The sequence below is a fragment of the Rhinatrema bivittatum genome, chromosome 3 (genome assembly GCF_901001135.1).
Source record: "Rhinatrema bivittatum chromosome 3, aRhiBiv1.1, whole genome shotgun sequence".
Classification (NCBI taxonomy): domain Eukaryota; kingdom Metazoa; phylum Chordata; class Amphibia; order Gymnophiona; family Rhinatrematidae; genus Rhinatrema; species Rhinatrema bivittatum.
Window position 1 is genome coordinate 232,350,414 of NC_042617.1, and position 25,975 is coordinate 232,376,388.

The window sequence follows — 25,975 nt, forward strand, 5'->3', positions numbered from 1 at the left end:
CATTGTGCCACAGGACACTCCCCGACCCCAATAACATCATCATCCGGAGACTGACAACCAGATAAAGCCAGAGAGGCTACGGCACGCAGCTTTGGCTGTGTGCCGTAGCCTCCCCCTTCTAGCATATTTTTTACTTCTTTTTTATGGAAGATATATGGGAAGGAAGAAGAAGACCAAAGTCCTGACACCATCGCCTGGTTTGCCGGTTGTGAGAGGATCCATGGACTCACATGTGGCTCGGAGGGTGAGTCAATTTATTAGAAATTCTATCCCAGAGATTTCTTTTTCATCAGGGTCCTTAGAGAGTCCTAACCAACAGCCGTCACCTCACATGTTGATGGATTCTCCTGAAGCTAATCCTCAGATGTTACAGCAAAAACTAGATCCAGTAGCTGCCGTCCCACAGGCTGGCATAGCAGAAATTACTGAGCAACAGGGGGTTCAAGAGGACTCTGGATCTCATCCTTTAGGGGGGTGACTTTTCAACCTGGAAGTTCTGGTTCAGAGTCTATTGATCCCCAGAATGAAACATTAGTTGATGTGTGGAAGGTACTTATTAATATGGAAAAGTCACTATCATATTCCATATCCCAGTTTGGTAAACTTTCAGTTGAAACTAATTACCAGTTGAAACTAAGTACCATATTCTTGATGAATATGGTACTCGTTTAACTCATTTGGAAGCCACTTCAGTGTCAACATCTCAAATATCTTCCTTACAATTATCTAATAATTCCTTTATAAAGGATAGTTTAATGTTACAAAAACATCTTGAAAATTTGGAAAATGAGATTTGTATAAGGAATCTTCGTTTCCTAAATTTTCCTGTTTCAAGGTTATCAGGTACTGAGTTGTTCAAAAAATATCTTGGTGAAGTTTTGTCTATTTCCTCCTGTAAACGAAATGATTATTTCTAAAATGTATTATATTCCTAGGTTTAAGATTAGGTCAGAAGAGAGGGAAGAAGAACTGGATATACTGCAAGGGGATAGCCCTAATTTGACCTCCTTTTTGGAGGCTTCTATTGATGATACACCCACCGGAGCTACTCTCCTGGTATCATTTTGTAGTGAACAAGATAAAAACTTGGTGCTTCAGAAATATTTTAAAAATAAAGATCTTCTTTTCTGTGATCAAAAAATTCAAATATTCCCTGATGATGCCAGAAGCACTCAGTTGAGGAGGAAACAATTTTTGACATTAAAGCCAAGAGTTTTATCTCTGGGAGTGGTTTTTTCCTTAAAATTACCCTACAAATGTCTTGTTACATACCAGAAGAACAAGTTTATATTTCAAGACCCTTCCCACCTTGAGACCTTTTTAGTGGATAAGGGATGTGATATGGTGTAATATATATGATTGTTTTGTAAGGTTCGGCACTTAGTTGAATTATCTCTCATTACTGTAATTATTACAGATTTCTTTTTGACCTATTAGGTCTTGCCTGAATTAACCTCCCACGATTTGGGGACTAGTCAATTGGAATATATATTTTTCTTTTGGTATAAGTGGATAATGTATAAGTTTACTTGTAATCCAATATGTTTGCTTTATGGATATTTTTAATGTATCTTGTTAAAATTCCAATAAAATAATAAAAAACTTATGCATTTATAATAACATATTTTACATGAAAAAGGACAAAGTACAGTTTTCTGAGGTAAAAAACCCCATCACTTATAACATGTATATTATATTTATATGCACTGTGGTGGCACCAACCAGAAACTGCTGCAAAAAAGCAAAAAAAAGACATAAGAAGTTGTCATACTGGGTCAGACCAAAGGTCCATCAAGCCCAGCATCCTGTTTCCAACAGTGGCTAAACCAGGATACAAGTACTCAAAACATAAAATAAATCCCATGCTACTAATGACAGTAATAAGCAGTGGGTATTCTTTAAGGGGCCGATTTTAAATTTTAAGGGCGCGGGGTACATTTGTGCATGCTACCTGGCGTGCACAAATGTACACCCGATTTTATAATATGCATGTGCTACCGCGCGCATGTTATAAAATCTGGGGTCGGCGCGCGAACCTTGCGCGCGCTGAGCCCGCACACTTTTTTTTTTATCCCCCCCACCTTTCCCTCCCTTCCCCTATCTAACCCACCCCCTGGCCCTACCTAAATCCCCCTCCCCTACCTCTGATGAATACTCTGATGAACTGTCAAAAGTGACATACTTACTAGGGATGTGAATCGTTTTTTGACGATTTAAAATATCGTCCGATATATTTTAAATCGTCAAAAATCGTTAGAAGCGCGATACAATAGGAATTCCCCCGATTTATCGTCAAAAATCGTAAATCGGGGGAAGGGGGAGGGGAAGGGGGAGGGCGGAAAAACCGGCACACTAAAACAACCCTAAAACCCACCCCAACCCTTTAAAATAAATAAATGCACTCGAATCGTTTTGCCGGCAAAACGACGTCAGGAGCGTTTTGCCGGCAAAACGACGTCAGGAGCGTAGGAGATTGCTCCCGGACCTCCTGCAGTCGAATCGTGTTGCCATACGGCCGGCGCCATTTTGCGCAAAATGGCGCTGGCCGTACGGCAAAACGATTCGAGTGCAGGAGGTCGCTCCCGGACCCCCGCTGGACTTTTGGCAAGTCTTGTGGGGGTCAGGAGGCCCCCCCAAGCTGGCCAAAAGTCCCTGGGGGTCCAGCAGGGGTCCGGGAGCGATCTCCTACGCTCCTGACGTCGGGGGACAAAAAACAAAATGGCGCCGGCGCTACCTTTGCCCTGTCATATGACAGGGCAAAAGTAGCGCCGGCGCCATTTCTACAACGCACCGCAGGCCCGAGAGTAAAAGATCACACCGGGACCCCCGCTCTGGACCCCAGGTAATTTAAGGCATTTTGGGGGGGTTCGGGAGGGTGGGGGATTTATTTTAAAGGGTCGGGGTGGGTTTTAGGGATGTTTTAGTGTGCCGGTTTTCCCGCCCTCCCCCGATTTACGATTTACACGATATTTACAAAAACAAAACCGCGACGATCCGATTCCCTCCCCCCCTCAGCCGAAATCGATCGTTAAGACGATCGATCACACGATTCACATCTCTAATGCTTACAGTCCCCTTCTTTATTATGGAGTCATGGCAAGGTAAAAGTGGCTGACCAGATTTTGAGGAAAGCATGCTCTATTCTGAGCTGCTCTGCTCTGGAATTCAGTAAATTTTAAAAAATTAAGAATTTTAAAACCCATTGTGCCTCCCACCACCTCTTCCCTGGGGGCAGCTGCATGTGAAAATTAAATCACAGCAGCAAATGTTAAGCCAATGCCTCAGGCATTTTCAGGGTAGATGCCTAAGCAGCTGTATGCCAAGAACTGGTTTCTTGAGAATTTGAACAATTCAACCCTGAAAAAAGTCACAGTGAGTTTTAGAAAGGGAAGAGAAAGCAAAGATCTTATGGGTACTGTATGTCATGTATGATTTTATTGTTGGTACATTTTATTTATGGATGTTCATTTGGAATCTGCCTACTATAGGTGGGCCAATATAGGAGGAATAAAAAAGTTTAAAGATGCTTCAAAGTTTTTTGCCAGTTCAACAAGAAATTTACATTGAAACCAAGCTCTTGGTATTTTGTTAGGACGCAAACAAAAAAAACAAAAGAGTATATTAAAACACAATAGCCTCCTTTCCAAAATATAACCAAGTTAAAAAATTGTCAAAATTACCTAAACATGTAGTATTAACTGCAGTTTTCCTCTTCTGCTAGGCCTCTCTATTTTTCCCCATCTGGCTCTCTCATGCAAGAGCCATTGTGCCCCAGCCTAAACAGTACAGAACAGAAAGCTGGGAAGAACAGCTAACCTTTCTCTGTTGGGGTCACGGTCGCAGGTTTTGCGACCGGGTCCTTACCTCTCTCCTCGGGACTCCTTTGTCGGGGTCCATGGCTCAGGCCGCTGCCATCTGTGTCGGCGTGCCGGGGACAAGGCCCGCGGCCGGTCGGGCCTGCCCTGCCTGCTTCACGGCGGCGTCCCCACAAGGGAGACACCGCTGAGCCTCAGAATCCAGCCCCTCCCCTACTAGGCACGCCTGCGCATGGAGGCCCAATTTAAAGGGCTTTTCCCGCCGGACTGCAGACCGCCCCCTAAAGTGATGTCAGACGCCGGCAAGTACGTAAAGCCAGCGTCTACTTCAGTCAAACGCTTTGCAACGAGGTTCCTTGCTGGTAACTAGTTGCTGCGCTCTGCTGACCTTTGCCTGCTTCCTTGTGGGTTCCCGATCCTGCTTGTGCTTCGTTCCAGTTCCGGAACTTCTTTAGTTCCAGATCCCGCTTCAGTTCCAGTTCCGGATCTTCTTCAGTTCCAGGTCCTGCTTCAGTTCCAGTTCCGGACCTTCTTCAGTTCCAGATCCCGCTTCAGTTCCAGTTCCGGATCTTCTCCTTCAGTTCCTGGCATTGCTTCTCTGGTTCCTGACTCCTGCTTGCTTCCGACCTTCCGTGCTTGCCGCCTGCCTCGACCTTGGACTGCCTTCTTCATATCGCTCTCTTCGCCTAAGTCCCAGCGGCTCGGGTCCTCACAGGCTTCTCCCGGGGGGACCTTGGGCTTTCAGGGTGAAGTCTTCATCTCGCCAGTCACCTAAGTCCCAGCGGCTTGAGTCCTTACGGGCTCCTCCCGGGGGGGGGATCTGGGCTTCCAGGGTGAAGACTCCTGCTCGACGCCTTGCCAGTATCCGCCTCCCGGTCTGCTCTTTCTCTACAGAGTGTGCTTCCTCTTCCACTTCTTCACTCCATCAGACCAGCCTAAGGGTCCACTTCCACGCTTGCAACATTCTCCCTGTAACACCGGGCAGAACTCTAATTGCCAAAAAAAATCCTGATCATAAAACAATTCCTCCCTTCCACTTTGATAAGACCCTCGTCCATCTTAAAGAGAGCGTTAAAGTCCTGGGATTTTGGATAGACATTGACCTAAACTACAAAAAACACATCGCTACAAAAATAAAAGAAGGCTTCTTCAAACTTCAAATTTTAAAACATCTAAAACCTCTGCTTCACCCCCACGATTTCAAAACCGTCCTACAAGCCCTTTTATTTTCCATTCTGGATTACTGCAACTCCCTTTTGATTGGCCTTCCTAAATCTTCTTTGAGACCCCTACAGCTCCTTCAGAACGCTGCAGCCAGAGTTCTAACAGGTAAAAGAAAAGCCGATCACATTACACCTGTTCTAAATCAATTACAGTGGCTCCCTATTGAAAAAAGAGTAGAATTCAAAGTTCTCTCTATTCTTCACAATGCAATATACAAAGCCGATTACTCCACCTTTGATGACATCATTCACTTACATTGCTCTCAACGAACAACAAGATCTACTAGTAAAATTCAACTAGTAATTCCCTCACTTCCACAGGCCAAATTACCCTCCACCAGAAACAGAGCCCTTTCCATTATTGGCCCAAAACTTTGGAATTCATTGCCTCATTTCCTCACCAATCAAGAAAACTTAAAATCCTTCAAAAAAGACCTAAAATCCTGGCTACTCAGCCAATCTTTTAAAGTCTGCACTCAATGAACTTATAGTATATTAACATAGCCTGCTATCTTTCAATATCTCCTTCAATCAATCTCCCTGTTTCATGACGCAGATGTCCTTTGTTTTCAATGTTCCCAGTTATCTCTGTTCACATACTCAGGGTTTCCACCCTGTGTTATCCTGTTATACTCATTCTCCTTGTTATGTTTTTGCTCATTATTGTTAATTTTTGATATTCTTAAATTTCAAACATCGTTCAATGTAACACGTTGTTCTGTATGTAAACCGGAGTGAAGGCAACTCTGCTATACCTCGGTATATAAAAAATGCTAAATAAATAAATAAAATACATTACTAAGGGCAAAAAGGAAAGTAGTATTATGATGCTTCCAAACACAGCAAATGGTCAAAGAAGCTCCTAAATTAAGCCAGGAGTCTATAGGAAAAAATATTGGGGTAGATATCCAAAGCTGGCCGTGTAAGTAACTTCGCCATTTAGAACTTATCCGGCTAAGTTATGATGTAAATTCAGTGGCATGGCAAAGCCGTTGAATATATGCATATATATTCGCACTTAACCGGATACGTCTACCTGGCTAAGTTTAGACCTGCTCTAAGGGGTGCCTAAATTTACACGAATACTTATGCAGCTAACTCTGAATATCATTAGTTAGCCATATAAGTTATACGGCTAACTCACTCCGCCCCAATCCGCCCAGTAGCCTACTTTTTGTGCGTGTAATTTTTTATCCCTATAAGGGATTTATACGGCTAAGTGGCCAGTGCTGAATGTAGGCACATATTCAGCGGCTGCTACTTAGCTGCATGTCCTGCTTATCCGGCTAAATAGTGCTGAACATGCTTTGAATAATCAGGCTTACTATATATTGTAGAGTCCAAAATCATGAAGGTTCTTACTTGAACCAAAATGTAGGCTTTGGACTGCCTACATAAGACAGGGTGGGCAAACTACTGCCCATGGGCCAGAACTGGCCCGACTCCTTGTCTAATCCAGCCCGCCTAACTCTATGGTTTCCGGCCCAGCCACCATCTTCTGAATGACGCACTGTTGCACACGTCTAGAAAGAGAAGGGAGGGATCACACTCATCGGCAGTTCTGCTCTGGGTCCTAGACTCAAGGAAACAATATCTTATCACCGTCTGCCTAGGCAACATCCTCTTTTTCCTCCAGCAGCTGACTGCATATAGGCACTCCCAGGTTGTTCACAGCCGCCTCTGTCAGATCCCTGCCTCTGCCACTGCTGACCTTGCTATTCGGACAGCTGCAGGGAGAAGCTGGGATCAAGCTCAGGTGAGTCCTATTGCTATTGGCGGCAGCAACCCTGCTGCCGCCCTCCTTATCCTACAGTGGCTGCCAGTCCAGTGAGATGTTGGTAAGGTAGGAGAGTGCAGTCTGCAACAGACATGAGACCATACACCACTGAGTCAGAGGGAACTGCTTTATTTCCATTATTGCATGGTCACTGCCTCCGCTGCCACTGACCTTCCTACTCACGGCGGTTGCCATCCTCCTCACTCTGAGTCTTGCACACAAGAGGTGCATGGCTGAATGCGTTCTTTCTCTCTCCCTTTTTTTCTTTCTCCCGTTCCCTCCTCCTTTCTCTCAGGGTAGCCTGTGCAAGGGGAGTGGTATAATTAAGGGCCAGGTATAAATTTTGCACAAAAGTAGGAAAGAAAAGCTGAACATGTTTGCAAATCAGGTTTTTAGTTTTGTTTTGGTTTCTTTTCTTTGAGGTAGTGCCTGGCTTAATAGCATTGTTTTGTTGTTTGCAGGTTGCACCCTCCAACAGCCATCTACCACTTTACCTGGAACAGTCAGCACAGAGGGCGACACATCAGGGTCCTGGTTCACCTTGCTGCTGTTCTGGAACCAGTAAATCTGCACAGGTCCCGGGAGTCCCACCGCCTCGCAAGTGAGATTGAATGGAACGTTCTTGCTGACATTCAACCTCTCTGGCTGCCGAATGAAATATGGGAGCCCTGCAAGAGACAAAAATGTCATTTAACAAGGCATAAAAGTGACAAGTGTCACAACAAGAACCCAGTCCTACAGAAGGTCAGAGTGATAACTATTACATCAACCATGTGGATAGTTGCACCCTAATCACAGGGCATTGAATGCTACAAAATTCTCTATTTCACAATCAAAAACATCAAGAAAAGACACACAAAAATGTTTCACTTTCACTAGCAGTTTATGGGAGGTTCGTACACTTTGTGTTGTCCATCCCAATCACATACAGAAGAAGACTCACGTCAACATTTAAGTGCAAGTAAAAAAAAACAAATTTGGGATTGATGTCATGCTTTTCATCCAAAGAGGATCACAAAACACTTTATAATTTAAACCCTCAAAAACATGCATGCAGCCATTGCTGGGATGGAAGGCCTGGCAACACATTTATAGCATTTGGACCACATGAGATCTCTCCATGGAAGGCAGAGCAGGAACAATGCTACTATTAGCCAGTAACAGTTGGCAAAACTAACGGTACAAGAAAATACAGGCGCAGGGCTAGGCAATGTTAACGTCAGACAGTTCTCTTTTTCATACATCAGTTCACTAACCACCAACTCACACTTCCCTGTCCAAGGAGGATTATTGCTTGGATAGAATTAGAATAGCTTTTATATAACATAAACCGGTCATGAAAATACTTTTCTCTTGTTATAGTCAGGACCTTCATTTTCAGTGTTTATTTTATTTTTCCTGAAAATGTATCAGCATTTATTGTAATGATTTTTCTCCTGTTTATTTCATTATGATTAGCATGGCCTAAATTCCTGGGGAAAATAAAATAAAAACAGAAAACAAATGTTCCTAGTTATAGTTAATCTGGTGAACGAGAATGAACTTGTTTGTATAATACCTAAATGCAGAAATCAGAGCTCCAATAACTCTGACCTGGGGTAAAATGGTTGTATCTTGGTCTTGTCGAAACTCTCCACACCTAAAAATAATGTTAAAAAAGATCCCCTAAAATAAAACTTGTTTTAACCAATATACACTGGGGTCAATATTCAAAGTCATTTAAATGGATAATTCACAAGTTATCCGTCCATATGTAACTTTTTGAATATTGAGTCATTTGTTATTATCTGGCTAAAATCTAGCTAGATTAAAAAGTGGCATTCCAGGGGTTTTTCAGGGAGGAGTAAAGATATCCAGCTAATTTAATCGATTTGAACTATAATTGGTTAATTTAGGCCTGGATTTTCTAAGGTCATAGACCTTAGAGAATCTGGCAGTAACGGGGGGCAGGAGGGCGAAGTGGGGGGCAGGCCTGCGAAAGCCAGCGGTGCTATCACTGCCGGCTTTCGCACCCAATAGCGCCACTGGAGGTGATAAGGAGTCTTACTTTTTGCCATCAGCGAAGTTGTCGCGGAGTCCACCCCGACGCCGCCCCGACTCCTCCCCTTCCGGTGCGGACTCTGCCCCGACTCCACCCCGATATAGGTAATGCACGGGAAAAGTCCCTTTTCGCGAGCAATCCCTTTAGAAAATGACCCCCTTAGCCAGATAACTTTAGACCTACTTCAGAACAGGTCTAAAGTTATCCAGCCTTGTATGGCCAGATAACCTGCTACTTAACCAGATATCTTCAAAAGATACCCGGCTAAGTAACATTCCTATAAGTAACAAAAAAATCCTTACCTGCAGGCCTCCCAGCCCGATTCCCCCCTCCTCCACACCACAACCTTTAATCTTGTAAAACCCTTCTGGCCCAGTCCTCCTAAACCCCTTCAAAGAGAAATAGTATTTCTGCTGCCCCCCCCCCATTCCCCAGTTCCCACAGAAAATAATAAAGACAGGCTCCTCGACCCTATCCCCACTCCCCTAATGCTACTCCTCCAGAGTATCCCACTCCCCTAATGCTACTCCTCCAGAGACCTCCCACCCACCCAGTACCTCAAACGTAGCCCCATTTTCAGGGCTGAGATTGCAGAATGATACAATCCCAGGCACTTCCAGTGCAGCTCTGGGCAGCCGCGTTGGAAGCATAAACCAGTGGTTCTCAACCTTTTTTTTTATCAGGACACATCTGCAGATGACGCTCACATGTATGACACACTGAGACATGACCATCATGGGACTAAATATAAACATATACTCTGTGTCCACAAGAATCTCCCGCTTCCTAACAATTAGTGCAGAGCAGAACTAAGAGATTTCCCTGTACAACTCACCATACAATTCTGGAAGTGGAGGAGCAATTGAGATACCTGGTTGATGGGAGGGCTTGGGGGATGGTAGCATAAGGGAGTGTGGTGGTTGAAGAGCCTGTATTTATTTTATTACTTTCTGTGGAGTGAGGGGGAATGGGGGAGAGGGCCAACAGAAAAAGTATTACTAATTTCCCTTTTGGAGAGGTTTGGGAGGGCTCCACCAGAAGTATTTTTACAAGATTAATGGGTGGTGGTGGGGGGGGGGGGAATCGGGCCAGGAGGCCCATTGTTAAGGGGTTTTTGTTACTTACTGGAGCACCACTTAACCAGAAATCTTTTGAAGTTATCCTTCCATACTAGGCCGGATAACTTTATACCTAACTGGACATGTTCAAAATCTGTTATTGTTTATCCCAGTGAATATTCGGGTCGTTACCCAGCTAACTTTAGCCGAATAACTTAATTGCTCACCAGCTTAATAAATATTGGGCCCATTATATTTAGGAAGCACTATTCAAAATTACAACAGTTTTCAGACAAAAGAACTAGTACAATATAGCATACAATTATCATTCAATCAAAACCACATTCTTCCAACTCTGGAAGTGGTAAGGTTTCCTCTTCCTGACCTGTCATTATAACGCTGCATCTAACATTAACTTTGTGACAGCAAATTAAATACAGGTTGAGAACATGGCTTTACAATACCAGCAAGACCAAAATCCTAACTCACCTTCCACTTGAACGAAGATGGGATCTGATACTATTTCTTTGTTGTTGACTTTCAGCTTACAGACGTATGACCCATTATCGAAACGCTGCACACTGGTGATGCTGAGTAAAAGGAAACAGAAGCTGGTCTGCAAGGGCAGTACAAACTCATGGACAGTACTAGGTGACTCCACAGTTTCTGCTTGTATTTATACTGCTAATACACATGATATGGCACTGAAAAAGCAGCAGTTCACTCTGTACAGAAAATTCTTCCAGTCTTCCAATAGGTGTGCATAGCTCTGTACTCTTTACTTGGAAAATGTTACTTTGGCTTACCACTAAAACAGCAGGGACAAATTGGCTTATTGGGGCTTCGGGCATGCCACAGTGGGCCAGTCAGGCCGACTACATGATTGCTGTTGGTCACAGCGGCTCAGTGCCCATGGAGTTACTGTGACTAACACCAGGCCCCGCAGCAGCTTATATTTCACATCAGGAGCCTCCCTAGAGGCTTTCCTTCCTGCCTCTTCAGTTTTCACACAGTGGCAGTGGTAGCAACAGCTCCATCAGCCTGCTCCTGCTGCTCTCCTTCCCTCCCCTACCATCACCCACAGAAGCTGGAGGTAGACTTGCTGCCCTCCCCCCCAACATACACACATACCCTATCCTGCTTCTACCTGAGGGAACCGGCATATAGACTTCCTAGTGCTGCCTCACCATCGGCTGGACAACTCCAACTACTCTCATCCGTGAAGTCCCTTATACTTGGGCAGCAGGAAAAAAAAATGTTAATTAGAAAATAAATCCATGATAATCTCAAGGTGACTGGAATCAAAAGTTTCTATGAATGGCAAGCAGGGGATATTTTATGTCCTTTTTAGTTTTAATTATTGGATATTAATTGATATATCTGCTGCTTTACAATATTGTATTGGTGTTTGGGCCATTTAAAAAAAATGTACATGTTTTTAATTATTGGATGTTCTATTCATCAGCTGTTTTGAAATATTTATTCTTTTTATTAGTATGGTTTTACTATTGCGATTGAAGGTTTATATTTTTTATTTTATTGTTTGATGTTTTATAAGGAATGATGGTGTTTCTTTTTTTTTTGGTGGGATGCATACAGGATCTGGCTTGTTGTGATTTCCAGTTTAGTGTTTGTCTACACTTTTCTATTTATCCTTTATGGTGTCTTTATTCTGTATTTGATGATGGTCTGCTGTGTTCTGTATGTGTGACTGAGGAGAGGTATTCTGCTAGCATGTAGTTTCTGTGTAGGGATCTATAGCAGCCTGATTGTTTTGTTTTCCTAATAGGAGGTGCATTGCTGTTTTAAGGTCTGGTTTAATATTTCCAGTGTTGCTTTTCCATAGGGTTGTTATTGCTTGAGAGCTGGCAGTTAGCGTTGGGAGGTTCACTATATTGTAACTGTAATTCAGTTTACCCAAGGATTTCTGAGGGCCACACCCACATTCATACACCTTTTCACTGGCCTCCCAACATATGTCACATGTCCTTTACAGATAATTCAAAACTCTGCTGCTTGCTTATTAACTAATACTCCTTTAAGTGACCATATCATCCCTATATTGCAATTCCTTCACTAGCTTCCATTCACCTACTATGTTCAGTATAAACTTGCTACAACAATCCATACTTTGATAAATAATATCTCCTTCCCATGGATTACCACCTCTTTAAAACTATATATGCCTTCCTGTTCATTGAGGTCTTCAAATCAAGGACTCCAGGACCTTCCTTCCATCAGAAATGTGTGCCAGGATAAGACAAGGAATGGGCCTACTCTACAGCTGGCCCCATGCTGTGGAACTCCTTCCCCAAAGAGATAAGATCAATATCTTATCAGTTTTTAGGAAAGCCTTAAAGATTTATCTATTTCAAAAGGCTTATAATCCTGATAGCTGATGTCTATGAATACAATTTTTAGCAGCTATTCCTGATTTAAATTCTTGTATCTGTATATTTTCCTTGTAAGTATTTGATTGAGTTAGTATGTATGTTTTATTGTACCCCACCTTGAACCCTAGAAGGGTAAGTAATAAATCTCATTATAATAGGCCCAATGCCATATGGGTTCCAAGTGTCTTTTTTATTTTGCAGGGTTTTCTAGTTGGCACCATAACTGAACATATAATATAAAATGCATGTTTTATATTTTTATGTCCCTTTTATGTAAAATCTATTGGTTTGTGGTGTCCATGTCCGCTACTGTATATTGGTAAAACCAAAAGGGTGTTAAAGACTCGCATAATTGAACATAAGAGTGCTTTGATGCGACAACGTTTGGAGGCGCCTGTGGTACAGCATTGTCTACAATGTGATCACTCTTTTGAAGTATTGCGATTTGCAGTCATTGAACAGCTGACACCCAGTAGTAGAGGAGGAGATTTTGACAATTACCTTTTGCGGAGAGAGCAGAAATGGATATATCATTTTGACACTGTCGCCCCTAAGGGTTTGAATAGAGAAATAGATTGGTTTGTTTTTTGAACAAACAGTGAGAAGCGATATATTAATATATTGTTTCTTTTCACAATTTGATAAAGCAACAAATTGATTACTTTATGGCAAGCGGGGGATGTGCAGCTCTTTGTGTGTTCTGTTAATTACTATTTTTAATCCACAAGCTGTATGGGACAATTAATTGCTCTGCCCTATGGCAGTATGGGATTTGCAGTTTTCTGACCACTTTTTTAGTTAGTACTATTTCCGGTGATGTGGCACAACGGAAGTAGGCTTTAAAAGCAGGTTACGCCTGAGTGGATTGAAGACGCTGTGGCGCCATTTTTGAACAAGAGCGGTGAGACATTGTTTGTCCGGGTAAGTTTTTCTGCTGAGTATGAGAGGTGTGTGGATAATTTTTGGATAGATAAAATGGGTAAACTGTGGTTATTTAGGCAGGAATAAAGTTAGATGCACTTTTAATTCTTTTTTGTCTGTTTTTAAGGATATTGAAGAATATTGGCTGTGTCAAGTAACGAGCACTGTGAAATGATCCCCTGAAGAAGATTGTTTTTACAATCGAAACGTGATTCATGTCGGGAACAATTTGATTTACATTTCACGTTGACTTGGCTAAGTATTCTTTTACAGAAGATTTAGGGTTAAAACAGAGTGAAAAGTGAGAAGTATAAAGTTTTTCATACTGGTATACCTTTCTTAGGGGTGTTTAGAATGAAGTTTAGTGATAAATTATTTTGAATAAAGTTCTGATTAGGGATAGGCAACATGACAATAAATGATTAAAAAGGAATTACACTCTGCTTTATAAGCTGATTGAAGCTTGCGGCCCATTGTGAGACGAGAGGCTGCAGATGTAAATCTTTTAAAGCAAAGACTGTTTATGATATTGTCATTTGCGAATTAAGTGGGTTTGAGATTGATATTGGACATTGATCCTTTTCCCTCTCTTTTGTGTATTTTTGAAATCTATTGTAAATACATAATTTTTTAACCACTTTACTTAATATTCATGTATCATCAGAATAATCAACAAATAACAATATAATGAGATGTGTAACATCTTCCAACCAAATTATTTCCTATTGTAACCCCTGGTTCATTTTAAGGACTGAGTCCTGGGGCCACAGAATTCCTAGGATGCTATCAACGCCCCGGATCTCTCTGTCGCTCTGCCATCTTATCACACACATAGCTCCTGGGATACCGGTGGGGAAGAATTAGAGACTTCTGAGGCCCTTAGTGCGTTGGTAGGGATGCTCAATACAGTCTTTCAGCTTCACCCTTAGATGTTGGCTTATCTTCCTGAGTTCCATACGACGTGCAGGAGGCACCTGCGCCCAGGTTTCCATCCAGTACCAAGTCTGATCTCATCGCCAAATATCTTCACACTTCTGTGAGTATATAACCAATCAGAGTGTACTCCACAGCAACTCCATGGGTGCTGTTCTACCAACTGTGGAAATATGTCTTTACACACCCATTTGAATCCTTTGCTATCCTTGAGCCCTGTTTATTGTGTTTAACCGTCTACCTTAAAGCGGCTCTTCTGATTCAATCCTGATTGAAGCTACATCTATACACCCATCTGGGAAATCCCCCTATAACGAATCAGTACCTTGCATTAAATACCGCAGTGAAGTCTATCGACTACCAAGCTCCTCCTGGGAACAGCTTCACCACCATATGAGAACCTGGGTTAACATACGGATTTTCCTGAGAAATAATCTCTTTGACCAAGTTAAAGGATTTATCTTATCATCTGGCTTGGCAAGCCTGGAGGCAGTAACCCTGAGCTTCCTTCTTTTTGCCTACCCAAAAACATGTGGTACCTATAGTTTACCTACTCACTCTCCAGTTGTACCTCCCTTTTACATCTAAATCCAGCTTGTTATCTGATCGGTTTTCATCATTGCTATTGCCAAGAAGATGATGCCTATGTGCTTTCCACTTCCGTCTTGATTAACTAAGCACCAAAGCCAGACTATACTCCAAGGTGCGACTTCATCTGTGTTTCTCATTTAACCTGGTCTCCTTGTCTTCAATTTTTCCATTCTGAACTTTTAAAACCTGAGATGCGGCCTTGCTGTCCTGCAATCCTATATCCTGCCTGATCTGTGCCTTCAGTGTTTGTCTACGTCTCCTTTGAATCTTTGACCTTTTATGTCATGTCTTCAGCTTCAAGTACTTCATTGTTTCAGTACTCCACCAAGAAATTCCAGCTTCAGTTCTTCGACCCCTTCCACTGGCAAAAGGAGGCCCGTGGAGGGGATCTTTGAGGAGGGGGTGCTGTTACGATGCTGCTTGCAGGCTAGGCCCGCAAGCAGCTTCTCACCTCTCCACTGCCAGCCTGCCATCTTGTTGCGGCCTGGATGCCACCGCCTGATCCCTGGACCTTGCTCAGTCACATGGCTGGGGCAAGGTCATTGTCGCAACCAGGCCAGGTGCAAGGGGGCAACCTGACCCCACCATGGGATACCATACTCATTTCTAAGGTTCAGGGGTACGAGAAGGGGGTCAGGGCCTGGGGCAGGCAGGGTTGGGGCCCGGACATGGACTACTTAGGAGGTGGGAAAGGAAGGGGGGGGGCACTGAGCCACCAATGTTTGTTTGACTACACCACTGTGTGGGTGGGGGGTAAGGAGGACCACTGAACCACCATTTCTTATTTTTAATACACCTTTGGGAGAGGGGGTGGGGGGCCAGGGCCTTCGCCAATAAGAGAATTGCTGTCCAAGATATTGGCGGACCGGCTGGCAGTCATTCTCCCCACTCTCACTGGAGACCATTAGGTGGGGTTTGTACGCAAGCGTTATGCATTGGCTAACATTCGCAGAGTGTTGACTGCAATGACCATTTGCCAGCAAACAGCTTCTCCATATTTGGCCATTAGTTTCGATGCCGAGAAGGCTTTTGATAGGGTGGAGTGGGAGTATCTTTTTTCTATATTGCAAAAGATGGGCTTTGAGGGGGTTTTTTCAAACGCCGTCCACCTGCTATATTGGGATCTGCAGGCTCCGATTACCGCTAATGGTGCACAATCTGACAGGTTCTCTGTAAAACGGGGTACGTGGCAGGGATGCCCTCTCTCCCCGTTACTGTTTATACTACAATTGGAACCCCTTCTGCTATCTATACAAATTCAGAACGACATCCGTGGTGTCTATGTAGGGCCTAACATTTTTAAATGTTTGGCTTTCGCAGATGATCTGTTGGTATTTATTACTAATCCGCACACCTCGTTACCATCCTTGCTGCGATTAATGGGGAGTTTTGGGACCTTTTTGGGGCTAAGACTCAATGAATCCAAGTTGTCTGCCTTAGCATTTCCAGTAACCTTGAGGGCTCAATGGCTGGATGTGTTTCCTCTGAAATGGTCTGGAGATAATATTCGCTACCTGGGGGTATTTATCCCCGCTGGCCCGGACCAGATTTACCAAGCGAATGTACCAGGGTTGCTTCGAGACACTCAAGCTTTATTAAAAACCTGGGGTACCCTCCCACTCTCATTATCTGGCCGCGTTAACTTATTTAAGATGACCATCTTACCAAAATGGCTTTATCTCCTGCAGAATGTACCTTTATGGTTGAAGAGGGATCTGGCCACTTTAAATAGCGCTATCTGCCGTTTTGTGTGGTGCGGGGGGAAGCCTAGGATTCCCCTTTCCTGGTTACAGGCACAAAGAAGAGACGGGGGCATAGGGCTCCCTGACTTACCTTTATATAATTTAGCATGTAATTTACGTCTAATTCGAGATTGGCTGCTGAACCAGTTGCACTTTGTCCCGCTGGTGTCAGATACTACGGTAACCCACCCACGAGCTCTCCCATATGTCTTACAAGCTCAGTCCACGTAGCTCTCCCCTTTTTTGTCTCAATCGGCCTTGCTTAAGCACATCCGACAGACATGGGTGAGATTAACCAAAATATTGCAGACCTCCATACTATGTAGGGATGTGAATCGGATCCGATATTGGATCCGATTCACATCCGATATCGGATCCGATTCACATCTATAGAGATGTGAATCGGAACCAGAATCGGATCCGATATCGGATCCGATTCACATCCCTAATACTATGTGCCCATTTTCTTCCTATTATGGGGAATGCAGAATTTCTTCCTGGGTCCCAATCGAGTTCCTTTCAGGTGTGGGAGTCTAAAGGTCTTACCTGTTTGGGACACCAGCTTTCTTGGGATGGGCGGATGCTGGACTTTGCTGACTTCGGTCAGATGTATGGTTTGGGAGTCCCTCATACTTTTCCATACCTACAGATCCGGCATTATGTCCAGGCCTTGCCGGATGTCTCTAAGCAACCCGAGGTTTTTATGACACTGGATCGGGTGTTCTACTTTGAGTATTCAAAAGTCCCCTCTTTGTCAGTTTATCATAAACTCCTCCGTCACAAGGTACGCCTAGATGTCTTTTCAATTTTGGTAACCCGTTGGAATCAGGATGGGGACTTTATGGTGACACACAATATTTTACAGAGATGTTTCAGGCGCGAAGCCAGGATCTCTACCAGTATGTACTATCGGGAATTACAGTTTAAATTTTTATGTCGTGCCTATGTGTCTCCTCAGGTGGCACGACAACTAACCATAACCCAATCAGCTACTTGCCCCCACTGTAATACCGTCATTGGTACCTTATCTCATGTTTTTTGGTACTGCCCCCTGGTGCGCCACTTTTGGAGTCGGGTGGCGGACTATATGGCGGATATACTTGATGTGGTATTCCCTGTGTCCCCTATGTGGTTACTATTTGGCTGCATCTCCCCAATCCGGATTCGAGATCCTGGCTCCTGCATGCTACTGCAAAAAGCTGGTCTTGTTGGGAAAAAAGTGATTTTGTCTGTATGGCGTTCCCCTGACCAAGCGTCTTTTTGGGCTTGGAGAAACCAATTTCACTCCCTGATGATGATGGAACACCTGGCGTCTCAAGAATCCCCGCGTCACAAACGCCGCTTCCTCATGGTCTGGAATTCCTACTTACAGCACCTACCGCCACATGCCCACAGCCTGGTCGTGACTGACTGAACCGTGGTCAGCCTAGATGCCCTGGAGGCCTTACGTTCGGACCCTATAGTAATGGACATCTCATTTCAAGGACAGTAGGGGATGGGGTGGGGTGGGATGGTATTTGGAAATTTCTGCTTTGTGACCTATAGGGATAGGTGATGTTCTATTGAGGTAAGGTCAGAACTCCACCTTCCTCACAGTTGTTTTTTGTATTTGCTGTAAGAACAAAACCAATAAAAATTGTTTAAACATAAAAAAATAATTAAGAAGGCTGCTGGTTTTCCTCGGAGTCCTGGTATATTTGTCCTGTTTCCTAGGAGGGTTAGACAAGTCCCTTCAGTCAGGGCCAGTACAAGAGTATCTGGAGTTCTAGGCAAACCTTTGTTCATGCACGCCCTTCCTCCAACTTTACCTATTGTAAAGAAGCTTCCCAAAGAGATAGAACAAGTAACAAAAACTTTTTCACGTACATTTGAAGCAAAAAGCCTATTAGGGAGTCAGTTGGGCCAATAGATTACGGAGAGGTAAAAGGAATGAATAAGGAGGACAAGGAAATAGCAGAAAAACTAAATTAATTTTTTGCCTCTGTCTTTATTAAAGAGGATACTGTGGTCATACCCACACTGGAAATTTTTTTTTGATAGTGATGATTCTGAGCAAATAGATGGACTCATTGTGAAACTGGAAGACATAATAGCTCAGATTGACAGATTAAAGAATAACAAACAAATAACTAGGACCAGATGCTATTCACCCTAGAATTCTGAAGGAACTCAAACATGAAACTGTAGACCTGTTTCTGGTGATCTGCAAGCTATCATTGATAGTCAAATCTTTGTTCATTTTTGCCAACAATAAACTACAACAAATATGCCGGATCACTGGTATATCCTGTGCAGTGTCCACCACCATTAACTGACAATACCGGTCAAATTTTTAAAAACCCACGCGCATAAAATCCGGGGGTTATATGTGCGGTTGGGCCTTCCGAGCACCGCACGCATTTTAGAAGGGACCCGGCTGTGCGCACAACCCGTTATGCGCACAAGAGCCAGGCCTCACAAAAGGGGCAGAGAGGGGCGGTCCAAGGGGCGGGAATGTGCAGAGCTAGAGGTGGCCGGTACAGCGGCCATTTGCCGCTGTGCTGGGGTATTGTGCTCCGGCAGCCTGCCAGTGCACACAACTTATGCCAGCTCAGGAGCTGGTGTAAGTTCTGAAACAAAGATAAAAAAAGGTAGGCTGTTTTAAGGGGTCAGGGAGAACAGGGGAAGAGGGATGGAGTATGGGCAGGTGGGGGTAGGGAACTGGAGACGGCCGCAATTCAAAAATTGCATCATTTAACCCCCCTTGTGTGCGCCCCCTTTGGATTTTATAACAAGCGCATGCTGGCATGTTATAAAAACAGAGGTTCCCCTATCCTATTCCCACCCCCACCCGCTTTAACACTTCTCAATTCAGAGCAGCATGAAAGAAAAAAGAAAAACTAGCAGAAGGCAGGCACACTAAAAGTAATTTAAAATCAAACCGAGCTCTTGGAGATAATGATTGTATATGGAGTCCAGATTCACAAAGAAACCTTTTTTTTTTTTTTTATAAATGTGTCCGTTTTTTCCATGTATTTCTCAAAAACACACATCTGGTGAAGTTGATTCCTCCATAATATAAGTGTAGGAGGGTCTTCTGTAAGCCAACATTGTACTATACATTTTTTTTGTCACCAAAAGCAGTTTACGAACCCACAGTTTATGAAAACAAGTATTAAAGACAATGTCTGGAAACTGATCAAAAAGAAGCATGGTGGCTGTAAAAGGTAACATGACCCCAACTACTGTGAAAACATAGCACACTACTAATTTCCAGTAACTAAGAATTCTCGAGTAATCCCAAAAATAATGACCCATCCTTCCAGTGAGCATTTAGCTCATTGATCTGAACTGGTGATTTTCATAACAAAGGCTTTACGCTGAGAAATATATAACGTAATAAAAATTTATATTGCAGTTCCCAGTTACATTACATGTCAGAGAACATATGCGGTTAAACAGCCGGGCATATTGTGCTTCTGTAAAATTTATTCCTGTCTCCAGGCATCCAGAACCAGAACATGGCTACAAAGTTTCAATCTTTTTGATAACATTTGGTATAAGAAAGAAATGGTATGATGTGAAGGATCAGAAATGTCGTACATATCAGACAACAGTACTCTATTCTTCTGTTGCTAATCATCGATTTTCAATGAATTTATGTAATGACGTGCCTGCAAGTATGCATAAAAATGCTTATGATCTAAATTATATTCAGTTATCAACCCCTGAAATGTTAGTAGATTACCCTCTTCATCAAAAAACTGAGAGATAAGAACATAAGAACATAAGAAAATGCCATACTGGGTCAGACCAAGGGTCCATCAAGCCCAGCATCCTGTTTCCAACAGTGGCCAATCCAGGCCATAAGAACCTGGCAAGTACCCAAAAACTAAGTCTATTCCATGTTACCAATGCTAATGGCAGTGGCTATTCTCTAAGGGGCGGATTTTAAAAGGCCCGCGCGCGTAAATCCTTCCGGATTTACGCGCGCAGGGCCGGCGCACGTAAAGACCCGGGACGCGCGTAAGTCCTGGAGCTTTCGAAAAGGGGAGGGAGGGAGCGTGTTTCGGGGGCGGGCCCGGGGGCGAGGCCTCCGGACCAGCCCCCGGGACTGGAGGACGGTGCGGGGCTGCCAGCGACAGGCGTAACTTTGCCGACAAAGGTAAGGGGGGGTTTAGATAGGGCCGGTGGGGTGGGTTAGGTAGGGGAAGGAAGGGTAAGGTGGGGGGAGGGCGAAGAAAAGTTCCCTCCGAAGCCGCTCCAAAATCAGAGCGGCCTCGGAGGGAACATGCAGCTCGCGCTGGGCTCGGCGCGCGCAGGTTGCACAAATGTGCACCCCCTTGTGCGCGCCGACCCCGGATTTTGTAGGCTACGCGCGTATCTTATAAAATCCAGCGTACTTTTGTTCCCGCCTGGTGCGCGAACAAAAGTACGCACTCGCGTATTTTTTAAAAATCTGCCCCTAAGTGAACTTAATAGCAGGTAATGGACTTCTCCTCCAAGAACGTATCCAATCCTTTTTTAAACACAGCTATACTAACTGCACTAACCACATCCTCTGGCAACAAATTCCAGAGTTTAATTGTGTGTTGGGTAAAAAAGAACTTTCTCCGATTAGTTTTAAATGTGCCCCATGCTAACTTCATGGAGTGCCCCCCAGTCTTTCTATTATCCGAAAGAGTGAATACTCGATTCACATCTACCTGTTCTAGACCTCTCATAATTTTAAACATCTCTATCATATCCCCCCTCAGCCATCTCTTCTCCAAGCTGAAAAGTCCTAACCTCTTTAGTCTTTCCTCATAGGGGAGCTGTTCCATTCCCCTTATTTTGATAGTCCTTCTCTGTACCTTCGCCATCGCAATTATATCTTTTTTGAGATGCGGCGACCAGAATTGTACACAGTATTCAAGGTGCGGTCTCACCATGAAGCGAATCAGAGGCATTGTGACATTTTCCGTTTTATTCACCATTCCCTTTCTAATAATTCCCAGCATTCTGTTTGCTTTTTTGACTGCCGCAGCACACTGAACCGACGATTTCAATGTGTTATCCACTATGACGCCTAGATCTCTTTCTTGGGTTGTAGCACCTAATATGGAACCCAATATTGTGTAATTATAGCATGGGTTATTTTTCCCTATATGCATCAACTTGCACTTATCCACATTAAATTTCATCTGCCATTTGGATGCCCAATTTTCCAGTCTCACAGGGTCTTCCTGCAATTTATCACAATCTGCTTGTGATTTAACTACTCTAAACAATTTTGTGTCATCTGCAAATTTGATTATCTCACTCGTTGTATTTCTTTCCAGATCATTTATAAATATATTGAAAAGTAGGGGCCCAATACAGATCCCTGAGGCACTCCACTGTCCACTCCCTTCCACTGAGAAAATTGTCCATTTAATCCTACTCTCTGTTTCCTGTCTTTTAGCCAGTTTGCAATCCACGAAAGGACATCGCCACCTATCCCATGACTTTTTACTTTTCCGAGAAGTCTCTCATGAGGAACTTTGTCAAACGCCTTCTGAAAATCCAAGTATACTACATCTAGTGGTTCACCTTTATCCACATGTTTATTAACTCCTTCAAAAAAGTGAAGCAGATTTGTGAGGCAAGACTTGCCTTGGGTAAAGCCATGCTGACTTTGTTCCATTAAACCATGTCTTTCTATATGTTCTGTGATTTTGGTGTTTAGAACTGGTCTTTAGTTTCCCGGATCGCCCCTGGAGCCCTTTTTAAATATTGGGGTTACATTTGCTATTCTCCAGTCTTCAGGTACAATGGATGATTTTAATGATAGGTTACCAATTTTTACTAATAGGTCTGAAATTTCATTTTTAGTTCCTTCAGAACTCTGGGGTGTATACCATCCGGTCCAGGTGATTTACTACTGTTCAGTTTGTCAATCAGGCCTACCACATCTTCTAGGTTCACCGTGATTTGATTCAGTCCATCTGAATCATTACCCATGAAAACCTTCTCCATTACAGGTACCTCCCCAACATCCTCTTCAGTAAACACCGAAGCAAAGAAATCATTTAATCTTTCCGCGATGGCCTTATCTTCTCTAAGTGCCCCTTTAACCCCTCGATCATCTAATGGTCCAACTGACTCCCTCACAGGCTTTTTGCTTCGGATATATTTCAAAAAGTTTTTACTGTGAGTTTTTGCCTCTACAGCCAATTTCTTTTCAAATTCTCTCTTAGCCTGTCTTATCAATGTCTTACATTTAACTTGCCAACGTTTATGCTTTATCCTATTTTCTTCTGTTGGTTCCTTCTTCCAATTTTTGAATGAAGATCTTTTGGCTAAAATAGCTTCTTTCACCTCCCCTTTTAACCATGCTGGTAATCTTTTTGCCTTCTTTCCATCTTTCTTAATGTGTGGAATACATCTAGACTGTGCTTCTAGAATGGTATTTTTTAACAATGACCACGCCTGTTGGACATTTTTTACTTTTGTAGCTGCTCCTTTCAGTTTTTTTCTAAGAATTTCTCTCATTTTATCAAAGATTCCCTTTTGAAAATTTAGCACGAGAGCCTTGGATTTGCACACTGTTCCTCTTCCAGTCATTAAATCAAATTTGATCATATTATGATCACTATTGCCAAGCGGCCCCACCTCCGTTACCTCTCTCACCAAGTCCTGTGCTCCACTGAGAATTAGATCTAAAATTGCTCCCTCTCTTGTCGGTTCCTGAACCAATTGCTCCATAAAGCTATCATTTATTCCATCCAGGAATGTTATCTCTCTAGCGTGTCCCGATGATACATTTACCCAGTCAATATTGGGTAATTTAAGTCTCCCATTATTACTGCACTACCAATTTGGTTAGCTTCCCTAATTTCTCTTATCATTTCACTGTCCGTCTCACCATCTTGACCAGGTGGACGGTAGTATACACCTATCACTATAGTCTTCCCCGACACACAAGGGATTTCTACCCATAAAGATTCGATTTTGTATTTAGTCTCATGCAGGATGTTTATCTTGTTGGACTCTATGCCATCCCGGACATAAAGCGCCACACCTCCTCCCGGGTGCTCCTCTCTGTCATTGCAATATAATTTGTACCCCGGTATTTATTTATTTATTTATTTAAATACTTTTCTATACCGAAGATCATGTACAAGTACATATCGGTTCGGTTTACAGTGAACCAACATTTGGAAATTACATCAAACAATATGAACTTAATTTAACAAAAAATTGTTCAGCAAACTATATGAACATAATTAACAAAATTGTACGCGAATAGAGTTATAGTTGAACAAGCATAACGAGTGGAATATGGGGAAAATCAAAAAAGGAAAAACATGATAGTCAGCACAGGGAGTACATTATAAAGGTTACGGGGAAATTTCGATCAGTTAGACACGTTTGAACCTAAGTTCTATAAAGTAGGGTCAGGTAAGGAACTTTAAGTAAATGCTCTTGAGAAGAGCCAGGTCTTCAGTTTTTTTTTGAACGTCCGCAGGCAGGGTTCTGTTCGGAGTTCCGAGGGCAGATTGTTCCATTGTAATGGTCCAGCAATAGAGAATGCTCGTTTTTTGAGAGCTGACTTGGCGGGGGGAACATAGAGGGTACCTAGGTATAGCACTGTCCCATTGGTTATCCTCTTTCTACCATGTCTCTGAGATGCCAATTAAGTCTATGTCATCATTCACTGCTATACATTCTAATTCTCCCATATATTTTGCAATCCCTTAGCAACCCATTGCAAAAAAACAGATGAATGCATCCCTGGCAAAAATGCATAGTTGCCTATAAAAGACAAAAACTAGGAAGTTGAGCTTTTTAACCCCAACACAGAAGATAAATATCTCCATGTCTTAACCAATGGCACCACCAGAAGGCTATCTCTGACAGGCAAATGTAACACTGAGCGCGGCACATGTAGCACTTAACTAAGACATAGGAGAAAGAAAAGCTTGTTCCATGTCTACAGGTGTATATCTTGAAGCTAAGAGCCAGTCTCCATAAGAACATAAGAAGATGCCATACTGGGTCAGGCCAAGGGTCTATCAAGTCCAGCATCCTCTTTCCAACAGTGGCCAATCCAGGCCATAAGAACCTGGCAAGTACCCAAAAACTAAGTCTATTCCATGCTATTGTTGCTAGTAATAGCAATGGCTATTTTCTAAGATAATTAATAGCAGGAATGGACTTCTCCTCCAAGAACTTATCCAATCCTTTTTTAAACACAGCTACACTAACTGCACTAACCACAAACTCTGGCAACAAATTCCAGAGTTTAATTGTGCATTGAGTGAAAAAGAACTTTCTCCGATTAGTTTTAAATGTGCCACATGCTAACTTCATGGAGTGCCCCCTAGTCTTTCTATTATCCGAAAGAGTAAATAACTGATTCACATTAACCCGTTCTAGACCTCTCATGATTTTAAACACCTCTATCATATCCCCCCCTTAGCCGTCTCTTCTCCAAGCTGAAAAGTCCTAACTTCTTTAGTCTTTCCTCATAGGGGAGCTGTTCCATCCCCTTTATCATTTTGGTTGCCCTTCTCTGTACCTTCTCCATCGCAACTATATCTTTTTTGAGATGTGGCGACCAGAATTGTACACAGTATGTAAGGTGCGGTCTCACCATGGAGCGATACACAGGAATTATGACATTTTCCGTTTTATTCACCATTCCCTTTCTAAAAATTCCCAACATTCTGTTTGTTTCCATCATGACAAAGATTTGCAAGATACATTATATAACTTCAAATTAGCTAACCCCAAACCCTCCCATTTACCCATCAGCTTAACCAACACATTCTAGGTTTGGTCCCCTTCCACAAATATTATCTGATAAGACTCTCCAATCTTCGTAAATCTTTTTTTCAACATGTATCAGGGGATAGTTTGAAACAAGTACAGCCAGTTGGGTAAGATTACCATCTGAAAAAGAATCACCTTACCCACTAAGGTCAAAGGAAAATCAGTCCATGCCTTTAATAAATATTATGTATCCATATATAGCTTCTGAAAATTTACCCTATAGAGCTGGGAAGGATCTCTGTGTAAAATAATACCTAAATATTTGAAAGAATTTGTAACCCACTTTAATGGAAATTTGATCCCCCTAAATGATGGCCTGACAACCTATCATTTATACCTATCATGTTATATTTATACACGTTTATAATGTATTGATCACCCCTGTTTTATGTAAACCGACATGATACGAATCTCCGTGAATGCCGGTATAGAAAAAAACTCAAATAAATAAATAAATAAAATTTAAATCAGCCAAGATACCTGAAGATTGGAGGGTGGGCAATGTGATGGCGATTTTTAAAAAGGGCTCCAGTGGCGATCCAGGAAAATATAGACTAGTGAGCCTGATGTTTGTACTGGGTAAAATGATTAAAGCTATTCTTAAAAACAAACTTACTGATGACATAAATAGGCATGGTTTCATGGGAGAGAGTCAACATGGTTTATGCCATTGGAAGTCTACCTATTTACTAGATTTTTTTTGTGT

The 25,975-nt window shown here is 42.8% G+C and overlaps 1 protein-coding gene across 1 annotated transcript in view; it reads right to left on the reverse strand.

Moving 5' to 3' along the window:
• The window catches only part of MERTK (MER proto-oncogene, tyrosine kinase), a 609,785-nt gene that overhangs the window by 483,145 nt on the left and 100,665 nt on the right, over nt 1–25,975 (reverse strand). Inside the window, exons 3-4 of the mRNA XM_029594310.1 lie at nt 10,404–10,504; nt 7,310–7,483 (exon numbers count right to left, since the gene is read on the reverse strand). Coding sequence (XP_029450170.1) covers nt 7,310–7,483; nt 10,404–10,504 — 275 coding nt within the window. The remainder of the gene's footprint in view (nt 1–7,309; nt 7,484–10,403; nt 10,505–25,975) is intronic.